Source organism: Apaloderma vittatum, unplaced genomic scaffold (genome assembly GCF_000703405.1).
Source record: "Apaloderma vittatum isolate BGI_N311 unplaced genomic scaffold, ASM70340v1 scaffold16435, whole genome shotgun sequence".
Classification (NCBI taxonomy): Eukaryota; Metazoa; Chordata; class Aves; order Trogoniformes; family Trogonidae; genus Apaloderma; species Apaloderma vittatum.
In genome coordinates, this window is record NW_009715688.1 from 77,398 (window position 1) to 91,989 (window position 14,592).

The 14,592-nt window shown below is 37.1% G+C and overlaps 1 protein-coding gene across 1 annotated transcript in view; it reads right to left on the bottom strand.

Moving 5' to 3' along the window:
- FRY (furry homolog (Drosophila)) overlaps positions 1-14,592 on the bottom strand; it is a gene marked incomplete at its 3' end in the record, with an annotated part of 113,952 nt that overhangs the window by 77,027 nt on the left and 22,333 nt on the right. Inside the window, exons 11-17 of the mRNA XM_009869257.1 lie at positions 13,608-13,709; positions 10,048-10,151; positions 9,474-9,582; positions 8,483-8,569; positions 7,176-7,347; positions 5,452-5,584; positions 203-310 (exon numbers count right to left, since the gene is read on the bottom strand). Of these exons, the coding sequence (XP_009867559.1) occupies positions 203-310; positions 5,452-5,584; positions 7,176-7,347; positions 8,483-8,569; positions 9,474-9,582; positions 10,048-10,151; positions 13,608-13,709 (815 nt within the window). The remainder of the gene's footprint in view (positions 1-202; positions 311-5,451; positions 5,585-7,175; positions 7,348-8,482; positions 8,570-9,473; positions 9,583-10,047; positions 10,152-13,607; positions 13,710-14,592) is intronic.

The window sequence follows — 14,592 nt, forward strand, 5'->3', positions numbered from 1 at the left end:
AGAGTTCTTCATGACGTTCCCACTCTTAAAAAATTAGAAGTCTGTGAAAAATGGCTGTAACAAGATGCCAGGATTTCTATGTCTTATCCATTAATAGATTACTTTTTATAAGCATGTAGTTTTGTCTAAGAAACAGACATAAACATTGTGCAGCTCAGTTTTTCACTCTGTTCCATCTGAGCAGGCTTTTAATGCAGCTTACCTTGCTAGCAAGTCGATCAACTCAAGTTTTGACATTCCATCAGGAAGCAATCGAGGAATAGCAGCAACGCATGTTCTGAACAGATCGATTTTTGGTTTTCTTTCACCACTGAAAAATTAAAACAGAATTCTGCCTAAGCTTAACAAGTCATTGTGTTAAATGATCCACCTACAGTCTTTCACAAAAGGGCTGGACATGACGAAGCACCAGAGGCCTACTAAGAACATCAGACAGAAAGCTAGATGCTATAAATTAAATAGGAAGGAAACAAGAATAAATCTTTCAATTGAACGAATGGTTTTGATTTTGCCCTTTTTCATGCATTGTATTGATACAGTACTATTATTACTGATTCGTTTGTTTCTTTCTTAGAGGAACTGGCATGTATATCAAGATGCAGTTATAGTGTAGGAGGATTCTTCCATTGATACCAGCATTTGCATGACACAAGCTTCAGATGAGGCAATGAGGAAAAAGTTGGGGTGTTCCTCATCACAATGCAGCTATATTATGCCAGTTGTATAGACCAAATAGCAGATATGTAAGAAGGCCAAATAACAAGACTGAAGATCCAGATAGTTGCCCTCAGTAGGACACAGATGTGTGGAAAGTACACGCCACACGTTATTACACTATAAAAAAAGTGTAATTTAGAGGAAGGTATGGTCAGAGAGTTTCTGTTGATCCCTGCCTGTGATAGAAGTACTTTAGCAATGATTATCAGCTAAAACATGTTTTAGTAGCCCCAAGGCTGCTCTAATCTGTGGAATGGCTCAGCTGCTCACTAACAGCCTGGGAAAGTCGTTGAGTCCAAAGTTCAGCACAAAGTAAAAACTAGGTCGGGAGTCTTTAAGTCTTCTTAAAGTAGCCCGAGTGTCAGCTGCTGATTATTTTTACAACAGATGCAGTTCTTTTCTGACTTGCTTCCAATATATTTTGTACGAATGCAGATTAAAGAAGTCGTTCAGATAGACTCCAAAATGTGGTTTTTTATTTGCTCATTTTTAACTCAATGATATATTATTTGATGATTAAGTATAGAGAAAATAACCAAAGCGTAACAGCATTTCAAACTGCACAGTCTTTCCTACAGCACAGAGAGTGGAACATCTCCTTTATGAGGAAAGGCTGAAGGAGCTGGGTCTCTAGCTTGGAGAAGAGGAGGCTGAGGGGTGACCTCATAAATGTTTATAAATATGTCAAAGGTGAGTGTCAGGAGGATGGAGCCAGGCTCTTTTCAGTAACATCCAATGACAGGACAAGGGGCAATGGGTACAAGCTGGAACATAGGAGGTCCCACAAAAACATCAGAAAAAGCTTTTTCACTGTGAGGGTGACAGAGCCCTGGCACAGGCTGCCCAGGGAGGTTGTGGAGTCTCCTTCTCGGGAGACATTCAAAACCTGCCTGGACACGTTTCTGTTTGACCTGCTGTGGGTGATTCTGCTCTGGCAGGGGGGCTGGACTAGATGATCTTTCCAAATCCCTTCCAACCCCTGACATTCTGTGATTCTGTGATATTGGTCAATAACATGCTTTGGTGGAATAAAAAAACCAAACTCCTATTTAGGGACCCTACTATAAAAATGCAGAGAAAGACTGTTCCTGCCTTAATATGCTTCCAATCAAACTAGATAAGAATGGGGGAGGGGTAGAGATACCAAGAAGCACTGTAATCTGCTTAACAATACACTAAAATTCAGTGACAAAATAGAAAATGAAACCCATTTTCCTGCACCCCAGCCCAGTGTCTTGCTTGCTACATTACTCTGCCTCTTTACCCAGCAGAAGACATTGCATTTGGATACCTTATTTCTGTGTTGAGTCACAGAGAAAGCCTGAATGCAATACCACGTCATAAGCCTAAAATAAGATTTACAGAGTAACACAGAGGATTCAGTGAAATAATGGGTACCAAAAAAAGCATAAACTGACATTAGGCTTACTTAATTCAAAGATTAAAGGCAGTTTCATAGTAAATAACATTCTTTCTCTTAACACCCTACATATTGCTCACCTTGAATATATATCACATTAACAAAGTGATGATATGATTTTAACCTACTGACTTAAATTGTACAATGAGAGGAAACTATTTTCGTAATGAATTATCCCTGTCACACTGTATCTGTATCCTAGCAGATAAAACTTTAAAGAAGGTGTCAGCAATTGACTTGAAAAAATGCAAAATACAGCATCTCATCTGAGAACTTGGTTATAAACAAATCCCTTTGAACTACCATGGCTAATGCAAAAACTAGCTGGATTATTAAGCAGTGTAAAACATGTTTTATAATTGTAAGCAGTAAAGTGCCATTGGTAATTCTGTCTGCAGGCAAACCAAGTCTTCTTTGAGTCATCTTTGCTAAATAGAAATGGACAATGAACTTTGCAGACTTTCCTTATTATCAGTCCCCAGCAAGGGTAAATAGTTGGTGCATTTAAAATGGGAGGCATGTGAAATAATAGTCTGAGAGGAAACTCTTTTGAAGGCAAATGAGTAATTATTTATAAATATAAAGTCTGTGGGTGTTCTGTGGCTTATCAGCTGCTCAGAAGACCAGGAGGAGAAGATCCAGATTGAAGCTCCAGTTCCCAGCGTATCTGAGCTACCGGGTAGAGCAAGTGAAGGTGGGAAAGAAAGGGCCCCATGGGGCTCTGCACTGTCTCTGTCTGACTCAGGATCCAACACCACAAGCTCTGGATGAACACATCGACAGCTGTCCTCACCTGGAAGCTTGTGTCTCCATACCAGCGCTATCAGATTGTAGCTAGGTACCGTCAGCAAAAATCTTGGAAGTGCATGCAAGAACAAGCTTTTGTGTTAGATAAATGGATGACTTATTCTGACTAGATGTTGGAAAGTAATTATAACTATTCTCAAAATTCGTATCTTAGTGGAGGATGCACTCCTTAGTCAGGATTTTAGTAAGACTCTTCAGAGTGGCATTTACTACTTCAACGATAAATGCTTAAACGATCAGTCATTAAACACAAAAGCATGTCTAACACTGCCAAAGAAATTTCTGGAATGTGCATACAGTAAAATGTTACAACTACTCATTGCCTAGCTACCCTCTGATTCTTATTTTGTTATTAAAACTATAATTATGATAGTTTATACAATAATACTAATGTATTAATATACTATATTAATATGTTATATATTAAATACATATGACAAAACTAATAACTTTAAAATGAGATAAATGTAGTGTGGTATCTATGTATCAAACCCCATAAGAAATAAATATGTAACTCTAGTGAAGCATGAAGTTCTGTGAATGAAATGATAAGCAATTATAAAAAACAACATACTGGCTTTTCCAGTCACCAGGCAGTTTTTAAAACTGTTGTTGTGAATGCTGATAGTAACAGCTAATCACATTTTGTATAAGTTCACATGATTTAAGACTGACTGATAATTAAGCATCCCAGATATTTTTTTCTTTTGGAAGAACAAGTAAAAATGTGTTCTAATGTGTTTTTCCTCTCAGGTGTATATATTAAGTTACAGCTCACCTGGATATAAAGTACAACACAAAAATGCAGTAACTTTCATGCCTACATCTTCCAACCTTAAAATCTGCATGTCTCTCACAAAAGTTACTACCAAACCATAAGACTTCCTGAAACGTAGAACTCTTTTAAATCTATTTAACCTTGAAAGGAGACGGCTGAAAGGGGATCTTATTAACGTATACAAACATCTGAGGGGTGGGCGCCAAGGGGAAGGGGACAATCTCTTCTCAGTAGTGCCCAGTAATAGGACAAGAAACAATGGGTTTAAGTTAGAACATAGGAAGTTCCACCTTAACATGAGGAGAAACTTCTTTACTGTGAGGGTGACAGAGCACTGGCACAGGCTGCCCAGGGAGGTTGTGGAGTCTCCTTCTCTGCAGACTTTCAACACCCGCCTGGACGCGTTCCTGTGTGGCTGCCCTAGGGGATCCTGCTCTGGCAGGGGGGTTGGACTGGATGATCTCTAGAGGTCCCTTCCAACCCCTGACATTCTATGATTCTATTTGTTCACTGACTCTAAAAATAAACAATGCTATGATGATGCTGAAAAATCATAGAAAGGACACTTATAGCTAAGGTTAAGCACAATTCTTATCTAAGTGCTCAAGGGTTTACCATGCAATTATCTTTTGGGAATAAAATGTGAGTTTCAAAATTCACTTTCCCTCTTGTAAAAGTCTGGATACCCAAAATGGTTATGAAAACTGGCTGTGAGTACTGAGCAGTATACTGGGTGGTACTATAAGAAAAATTATCAGATAGTAATATTAGCAGTTAATATAAATAAGGTAAGACAGCGCTAAAGACACAAAGAGCTTACAATCTCATCTACATAGTTGCAGCAACAAATAAAGACAGAGGAATTACATTAAAATATAAGGACTGTATCACCTGTAAAACATAGCTGCATTTGGCCCATCATTGCAGTCTATCTACCACTCACGGTATTTTAGAATCCAATGTCCTTTTCGTTGCACCTCAAACTTTTTTCTACAGATTGTTTCCCTTTTAGTGTAACTACCACATCCACCCCTCTAACAGGAAAAACAGGAAAGGTGTCCTTACAGTGGGGATGTCTACAGTCCATGCTCAACAAATGTCAAATGATGTCTCTGTGTCCCTTAAAGCTTCCAGATGCCCACCTCACTGGGACTCTCTCCAGGAAACTTCCTCCATTAATAATTTTTTATCAATGTGTAAAATGCTGCTGTTCAACACTGCTTGAGATGCAGTGGTTTGATTTTGTTCCAGTGAGGTATTGCTTAAATCCCAGGACTTATCATAAAATGACTTGTTTTTTTAATTAAGATTCGATTTTGATTACGGGCATGAATAGTAATAGGAATTTCAAAAGACTATTATTAATAAGGATTTACAGAATTTGTTGCATTCATTTTGAAGTTCAGTGATGCAAATACACCCTGAAACAGTTTTCTGAGTGTAGGCTCACAGGTTTTCCACTTTGGGCTTTTAAATTCTACCATCTAAACACTCATAGGATTCACATGTGATTTTGGCTACACTGAGAGCACCAGTTCAATTCCAAATACTGTAAAACCCAAAGAAGTACAACCAACTATGACAATCAACTGTTATAAACAGTTTTTCAAAGTATATACTAAGCTGAATGTTCCTGTTTCTTGCTGTTGCATGACTTATGATAAACAGAAATAAAGTTCTGAAATTACATCTCATTATTTTACGGAATTTACAGTTCTTGAGCACTCACGTAATCATGTCTTCGGGTTCTTTGTTAAGCATCTGGATGTTGGTTAGCATCATGCACCGACCCACTTCTTTGTCAAGGTGTCTGAGTATGTTGTCCACAGCTTTTCTTACTTGAGAATAATATAATGACATACCTGCAATAACATGCATTTTTGTATAATTTGAGACATTTATAGATACATATAATTTGAAAAAGTAAGCTGCTTATTCATGCTGTGCTGCGTGAATTAAGAAAAATGTTTTCCTCATGAGATAACATATCGCTCTAGTAATGATGCCCTGATGCAGAGACAGAATATGTTGCCCCCTCCAGAAAGAATGCTATTGTATGTAATAATAGTCCAAATTACATATATCCATACATATTCTTCCTGGAGAAAAAATTAGAAAACATCTAGTCAAAATACACCCCTATATAGCCAAATCAAGCTGCACAATTTGCCAGGTTATACAATGTATTTTATGACTTTTCATGGCTCAAGCAAAAGCTCTGATCTAGTAGCAAGGTTTAAAAATTGCAGGCAAAGAAAAAAAGGAATTTGAATGAGCTCCACTAAAATGTATTTGATAGAGAAATTAATGGCATGACATTTTATGTGAAAAATATTTAGACATACAGCTTTGTAGCAGTTGATGAACATCAAATACTTTAAAAATAAAACTTGAATTAACTTTTTTTGTATATTCATCAACAGCTAAAATTTAAATTTGCTTAATGAAATTTTATATATTAACACTGAACAGTATATTTTTAATCATCTCTTCTTTTCCTGTGTGATAAATATAATGCAAGCTTAGAATTTCAAAATGACACAAATTTTCAGATCTGATACCAACTAAAGTTCAATGGCAGAGTAGAAGGCAAAATAAAATAATGACCTGTCTTAATCTTATATGCTACACATGAAAACTAGAATATTGAATCACAAAATAGTGGGGAAATTGCTAATAAACTATAAGAATTCATCAGTGCAAACATTTATTATTAAATGCATGAGGAGTAACCAGAATGAACTGAATTAGTGACAGCACTAAATACTATGTCTTTTGCACATTTCAACAGCAGCAAGTCTTACGTTGCTCATTTTCTTGATATTACTACAGTGATCTAGCAACAGTACATCACAGGTCTTTGTCACCAGTGTACAAATATGCAGACTTTATTTCATTCATGTAACTTTGGGAACTTAATGAATTACTGAGTAGCCAAATTTTCTTTTTTTGCCAGCAAAACCAGTCACCTTCAGGGCACGATACAGCACAGGATTCTCTCCCTGCATTGACTATGAAGAAAGCCCAAGGTAATAGTGCTTTTGACTTCGGCAATTCTGTTCAGGTTTGCATTACAATTAAAAAGTTTCTGCCATTTTGAAAGTTTCACTTCATGTGAGATACTGCAATTAAAATGAGAATATGAAAGGAATATCCATGATTATCCATTGGTATTTGTCACTGAAATAAGCTAATGCTTAACAATCTGTGTATTTAACCTCCCCAAAACACAAGGTTGCTCCCAACTGTGGAGCACGACTGAGGATTTTTCCTGAAATAATTTTAAAAAGCAGTATTTGTCAAAACACATTTAATTAAAATGCACGATAAAGCATACGTTTATGATACTGAAATCAACTGAATACTTAACAATAGCAAATTATTCTAAGATACTGAAGATATTTTCACATTAATTCTCACCCAAGTTTCTATATTGTCCATTCTCTTACTGACCTATCATTTTAGCTTCTTCCTCTGTAAGAGTTTTGCTCAGATATGTTTTCTTCACTCTGAGAGTGTTTCCAGAGGGAAGGACAGCTCCAGTCACTGGCATTGGAGGTTCACCATCTTTTTGCTGCAAGCTATCAGCAATTACCAAGAAGGCTCTCAGACCAATATTCATTCTCTGTAAAGTTCAGAAGACAAATGAGTAATGTAATCAAATAAACACACTCTACTCAATCACTTTGAAATTTTGAGTGTGTACTTGCCAGTATTTTTTTTCTGTAGCTTAGCTACACTAACTAGTCTGATATATTTATAAAAAATGCCTATGAAATAAATAGTGAATTCATATTTGCACTATAAGCACTGATCCCCCTCTCAAAACTTTATTTCAAACTATATTTTCACTAGTACATTATCTTTTTATCTTCAAGATATAACGTGGACGTGACCTGGCGTTTAGTAACACATCTTAACTGGATCTTCAGTTAAAAACAAATGCCTTATGTGGTCCATTACAAAAAAGGATCAATAACTGTCTTGAAAGGTCCCCAGGGTTGACAATAGTGAGTGAAAAGTCTGGAATGGTGCTCAGGGCCAAAATGGCAATGTGAAAACACGGGGAAGATGAGGCTAAGTGGCCTGAACGCCTTCTGGGAATTCACCAGAGGAAAGCTTGCAGGCTTTGCATTGCAACGATTAAAAGACCAGAACGTTTTCCATTTCCCAGGAACCTGTTACAAAAACTCAGAGGCTCTTCTTCAGCCATCTCCCAGAGATGCATTGACATAGATTATTTTTTTTAGAGCGCTGAAGTTTACATGCATCAAAAGTAGCCCTATTATCTCATTGCTTTCGGACTTGATGTTGCTGAGAAACAGTAAAAGTTCAGATGTTGATCCATCAAGAAACTAAGGACTATATCCACTCCCTATTAGCCTGGCTTCACGCAGTGCTAATACATGAGGTCCTTTCTAAGACTTCTTCAGCCAGTTCTGCAGGTGAGTGGCTGTTACACTGCATATAACAACGGCAGAATGATAAGGAGATGCTGTGACCAAAAATTTTATCTGTTTCTTTTTGTTTTATGCATTTGCACTACTTCACATTTGATAATCTTCAGTCAGGAACCATAAGACAGGCACACAGAATGTGACACTTCACAGATCAAGGTCCACAGATGTATTTTACCAATAAATCAAGTCCAAGATTTGGCCTGAAAACTGGACAAAGGTGAAAGCATGCTTAGAATGTAACAAGAAAGTAAACGTAGCACAATACAATATAACTGAAAAAAACGCAGATGCACATCATACCTCAGGGTTGAGACTGAAAGCTTTTGCTGGTTTTCCGACACAAAGGAAGTCAAAGATAATTTCTTTCATTGCAAAGTCTAAACGTTCCTAAAATTGTGAAAATATTGCAAATTATTAAGCATCTTACTTCTGCTACTTACCTTCTTTATGGCAACAGAATGTTGAAAACTAGTGTTATCAAGGCTTTATTTAAACGTGCATAAAACCAGAATTTTAAGAAGTATGCAGAATATACTATCAGATCTAAGCTTTCAGCAGTGCTGTATGTTGACAAATAAAAAAAGTTATAGCATTTAAATAGAAAATCATCCATTTTGGAAATAAATCTTTTAATTATTTCATTTAAACTGTTGTAATTATGGTATTAACATAGTATTTTACATAAAAGGAGCTTGTTCACAGATGGCACAATTCAGGGAAGATTTGAAGCATCTGTTTAATTCATTCCTATTCAAAGACTTAAAGTATGTTGTTAAGTGCTTTGCTCAGTGGAAATGTTTTCTGAATTTATATAATGAAAGAGATGAAGCTTCCAGCACTGAAGGTTAGTTTATTTTAGCAATTCCCATTTGAACTGATGAAAACTAAATGTGTCAACTAAATGCTGAACTTCATTTTCCTCTTACTGCTTTAAAAGTAATGCAGCTCATTGTATTATATTGCAGGGTATCATGACAAAATATAGCTTATAATTTTGAACTGTACTGACAGAAAGAGAATGTCAAAAAATGCATTTTTTGACTTGTTGGCAATTCCAAAAATTGACAAAAAATACATATGAGTTGGAGAGAAACCATTTTGATCCATTTTCAGTGGGATAAAGTTAAATCAAAACTTGCTGTTCAAAAGAAGTCTGCTGCAGCTCAATGTACAAAGATATTGACAATGGGGTTGCAGAAAATTCTGACAACAGTTTATTGATTTATTAACTTATAATTGGGAAAATAAGTTATTCATTAATTGTAAAGACATATACATGGTTGTCCCTTACCTGTGCAATAAACTGTATTATCTTCACAAAGATGTTTAGAGGCATATCTCTTGGCACAACACCACGGGACCCTTTTGGGAAAAGTGTTGTGACAATAGTAATAAGTCGACTGTAAAAGAAGGGAAAAAAACATTAAAACTTCACTTACAAGGAAATGTAAGTCAGAAATCCTACTCTATTTAAAAATACTAGAATGCATTTACTTTGAAATGAAAATGTAACGGAGTATCTGATCCTTTGCTACAATACAATGTAATTATTTTATTTCATTACTACAATACAAGCAACAATAAACCAGCCAATGACATGCTACTACAAAAACATTTCTAATCTCAGCCAGGCACAGAGTGATTTTCAGTTCTTCCAAAAGCAGAAACACTTTATACAGTAATTTTAACAGGTGAGAGAATAACTGACATTTTCAAAAAGGGAATATTTTGTTGTGCACAGTTGAGTATTTCATTTCACAACAGGAATAGGCTCCATTCAAAGGAATTCAGGAAAACTATAAAACCTTTTTATTGGCAACATGCACATACAAGGCCTGATTATCATTACCAGTACCACATCTTACCTTTGTGTAGCTGTGTTGCTTTCACATTTAATTCTGATCATGTAAACCCACAGTAGTCTGTACAGAGATTCCAGTGCAACTCGAGCCATTTTGGGGTCCTTATTCTAAAGAAATACATAATATAAGAGTAAACTACAAGCACAGATTAGAAAGGAAGTTCTGCACTTAATGGACGTCAAGGTTCAGATTTTCATAATGACGCTACAAAAAGACCCAGACCACAGCTGCCCAGTGCCTCATTCCTGTGGCTGCTTATGCATTTGACCTACCTCTTAGGATAGTACTTAAGTTGTTGAAAAACCTAAGTATCAAGCTGGTTAAACTAGATATGTCTTAAAACTGACAATCTCTATTTGAAAACCACCTCAGTTTGACTCTGAAAAGACTTGATTCTGTCAGTTCAAAAGCTGTTGCCCTGTTGTGGAGACCTAACATGAAAACCAGAGCAGATAAATGTACTGCATATATCGAAAAGCGAAAGGACAAATATCTGTGGATGCTTAGGCTGGCCTAATTAACACTGCATCTGTGATCAGCTGGACCAAATTGGATTATCTGTCTGGATTGCTATTTCTTTTTGAAAATTTTTGAGTTGTACAAGATTGTCTTTAGGTATCTCGGGCCATACAGAGTTTTCTGTTTCTGTAGCAGTTTTAAAGGCTTTCTGAGTAGGATATAAGTATACGTGGTCCAATCAGGTGGTCTCCCACATGTTGGGCCATCCGTTGGGTTAAACTTTGAAAGAGTCCAGTACACTTTGACCCGAGATAATATTTGCCTGGCCCACAGTGCAAATCCCCACGGCAACAGGCAGAATTTTTGTCTGCAGGCAAATGTTGAATCACAGATCAAAGGCTGCAGTTTGATCAAAGAAACTGCGATCAATGCCATCAATAATTCCTGCACATATATTGGTCTGGGCCCCTCAAAGTGGAAGAAAGACAATCCACCAATCATAGAATCATCGGAGTTGGGAGGGACCTCTAGAGATCATCAAGTCCAAACCCCCTGCTAAGGCAGGATTGCCTAGAGCACATTACACAAGACTGCACGTAGGCAGGTGACATGGGATATGGCTCTAACTTCCAATGTGGCATCTGTAACAAGTCTGGGAATAGGAACACTGCCCTTGGCTTGCAATTTCCATTTAACTCCTCAACAATACATTTCATACAATAAAGTTTTATATGTAACAGAAAATTTTCTTTTTATTTATTATAGCAGCATACAATGATTGTAGCACATGATCAGCATAAGTAGTAAAATGAATGCCAAGTTTTATGTGATCAATCTTTGCAGGATTTTACAACTACACCATTGGTTACAATCGATGTGTTTAATAATCTGTTTTCTTTCAATTCATTTTTCATCAGGTATCATCATGTCAGTCCTTGTAAACTTTAGTCCTGGGAATTTGATTTCTTCACCAAGTGATGGAGGAGGTTTATCAAAGTTTATTCTCATCCCAGAGCTTTTGAGAAAACAACAGGCATTGTGGCTAAATGAGTTAAGGCATTTGTGGCAGAGGAGGAAGTCATCCTTATAAGCAAAAGTCCAAAGATTTCAGAGATGAGATTGAGTTGTGAGAAAAGATGGAGGAGGTAAGGGCTGAGACTGATATCATCAGTCTTTCAGAAAAAGGTAGACCAGTTTGCTGCTACAAACAGAGCTGCATTGCAGAAGCAGGATTGAGGGGAAGATGATAAAAAGCCTGAGAAACATCCAGGGAAATCATGGGCATGTCCATAGGAAAGATCTATACAACTGTAGGGTGGTTGGATGTCCAGTACTTTGGAAAGCACATAGCATGTCTCCCTTTGAAAAACTGAGAGAAGTCCACCACCAGCCTCTTAAGTATTTTAAGTATTTCTGTCAACAAGAAAAAAACAGCAAGTAATCCTGTTAGGACAAGGAGTGTTTGGCATAATATATCTGACAACTACTTTGCTTTCCTGACAGGAGGTACTGGTACTAGATGTGGTTTCTTTACGACTGCTGGCAGTGCCCAGCTCACTGTTGATGCCAAAGAATTTGTTGAGGTTGATGTGGGCCTTCTGAACACAGGAGGAGTCAGCCACAGCTCTGCCAGGATCTGCTCTGTTTCTTGACTTATAAGTGCTGCTGGATTTTATTCGCTGTCACTGCTCTTCTAGAAATTTCTTTTTCAATGCCTCTATCTCTTTTTCTGTGATTGGTGCAGGAGCAACTGGATTGCCAGGAGTGAAGTCCATTTTCTTCAGTTCCTCCATTTCTGTTTTCCAGTAGTATAGTGTTAAGTCTGGTCCAGGCAGGTTGAAGTGATATTATGTTGGTATCCATGCATGCATTCCTCAGAGAGGTGTTGTTTGACTTATCCTTTCTAAAGTAAGTTCTGCACCCTTGGGTCAAATTGTACCAGTGTCCAGCAGAGTAAGGAAGTGATTATGCCCCTGTACTCAGCACTGGTGAAGTCACACCTCAAACCCTGTGCTCAGTTTTGGGTGTCACTGTATAAGAAAGACATTAAGGTGCTGGAGCAAGTCCAGAGAAGGATAATGAAGCTGGTGAAGGGTCTGAAGACCAAGTCTTAGGAGGAGCAGCTGAGGGAACTGGGACTGTTAAGTCTGAAGGAGGCTGAGGGGAGACTTATTGCTCTCTACAACTACCTGAAAAGAGGTTTTAGTGAGGTGGGTGTTGGTCTCTACTTCTTCAGGTAGTTGGTCAACTACCTGAAAATAGGTTTTAGTGAGGTGGGTGTTGGAGGTTTAGATTGGATATCAGGAAAAATTTCTTTACTGAAAGAGTGGTAGAGCACTGGAACAGGCTGCCCAGGGAAGTGGTGGAGCCACCATCTCTGGAGGGGTTCAAAAAATGTGTAGATGTGGCACTTCAGGTTTAGTGGTCATCGCTGTGTTTGGTTGACGGTTGGACTTGACCTTTTCCAACCTCAATGACTCTATGAATCTAAAGATTGAGCATGCCATCACATTAATCTATAAGCCAGAGGACTTGAAGTATATGTCAATGAATTATAGGTGGCAAGGTAAATTCCAATTTGATTTTCACTTGGAAGGTAGGAGCAACTTTACTTATGTTTTCTCTAATGATGTCAAATAATTTGTCACGATCTCCCTCACCTTCAGAAAAATCTATATTCCCAGCAGGCACATCAGAGTTATTACAGCTGTAGCGATGTTTTCTAAAGCTTGTATAACCTCACAAAACCCCATAAAATTAGTTGCAATACCAATACGTTTATTTTCTCAATCTCTTTGCAAATAAGGTTCTAATAGATCTTCAACAGAAGTAAGTAATTCAGGTACAGGTGCAAAGAAACCTTCAGACAGACTATGAACATTTTGAAGAGCTATCGTAACAGTAGGATCCATATGAAGAGAGTCAATACTAATTGTTTCCCTAAGGAAAAAACTGCACAGCTAAGGAATTTGTAGTCCGGACTTAAACTGTGTATAGAATCAGTTAACAGCAATAATCCAGCACATTTACCTAAACCAGATTTGCAACAGATAAGTAGCGTATACTGAAGTTTTAACAGAATATTAAAACCAGAAGATACTAACCTTGAGATTGGATAGGCAGTTGTTGAGGAAAATATGCCATCTGTTTAAAAAGAACTGCTTCTGACTGACACAAAGCAGGCATGTTACCAGAGGGTACAAAGCCTAAAGAGGAAATCGCTGTCAATACCATATTATTTGCATGTCTACACAACATAAAAGTGACTTAATAGAGTTACTGTAAACTTAAAGCTCTAACTCATCCATTTTTGGATGTTAGCCAACATAAACACATTGTTAAGCAGTACAATTTAAAAGGAACCTTTCTCTAAAGCTGTTACAGATATCTTTTATGGATGAACTGAAAACAATCAAATGCCTACTTGCAGAAGTATAATAAATCCAAAGATGGGCCACAACTTTACAGACTCACAGAGTTAAGTTCTGTCAGTTAACTGAGAAATGATAGCATGGAAATAACTAAACTTTGTTGAAATAACAACAGAACCCACAGAGATTTTTGCGCTTGTGAATGCTCAGATGCCTATTACTCCCCAAAATCTGCAGTCACAATATTTACTGAGAGACATGTCAAACACGCTAAAGAACTGTGTTAAAATATAGACAATGCCTCGATCTGCTGGCAGTTGTGAAATGAAAAATAAAAAAGACCGAAGGCAGAACACAGAAGTTCAAATACTAGAACCTGTTCTCTTTGTCAACACTTTAAGACTCATCTTGTAAATGTTACACTAATAAAAATAAGCTAAAATGTACCTATTAATTTTGAAACTTACGGCTATTTCAGCAAGACTTTTCTGTTTCAGCTGTCATGTTAATATACCAAATCAAGACTTTAAAGTCATTCATCAAAATTAAAGTAACTTTATCTTAAAGAACAATGATTCTCAAACTTCACTCTAAAATTCTAACTTCAGTCACAGCTTAAAGTATAAATACATCATAAACCTCAACTTCTGTTCCTATATTGTATAACATAAACTGTCTATAGCTAGATCTGCAATCAGGATTCTACACCACATGGCTT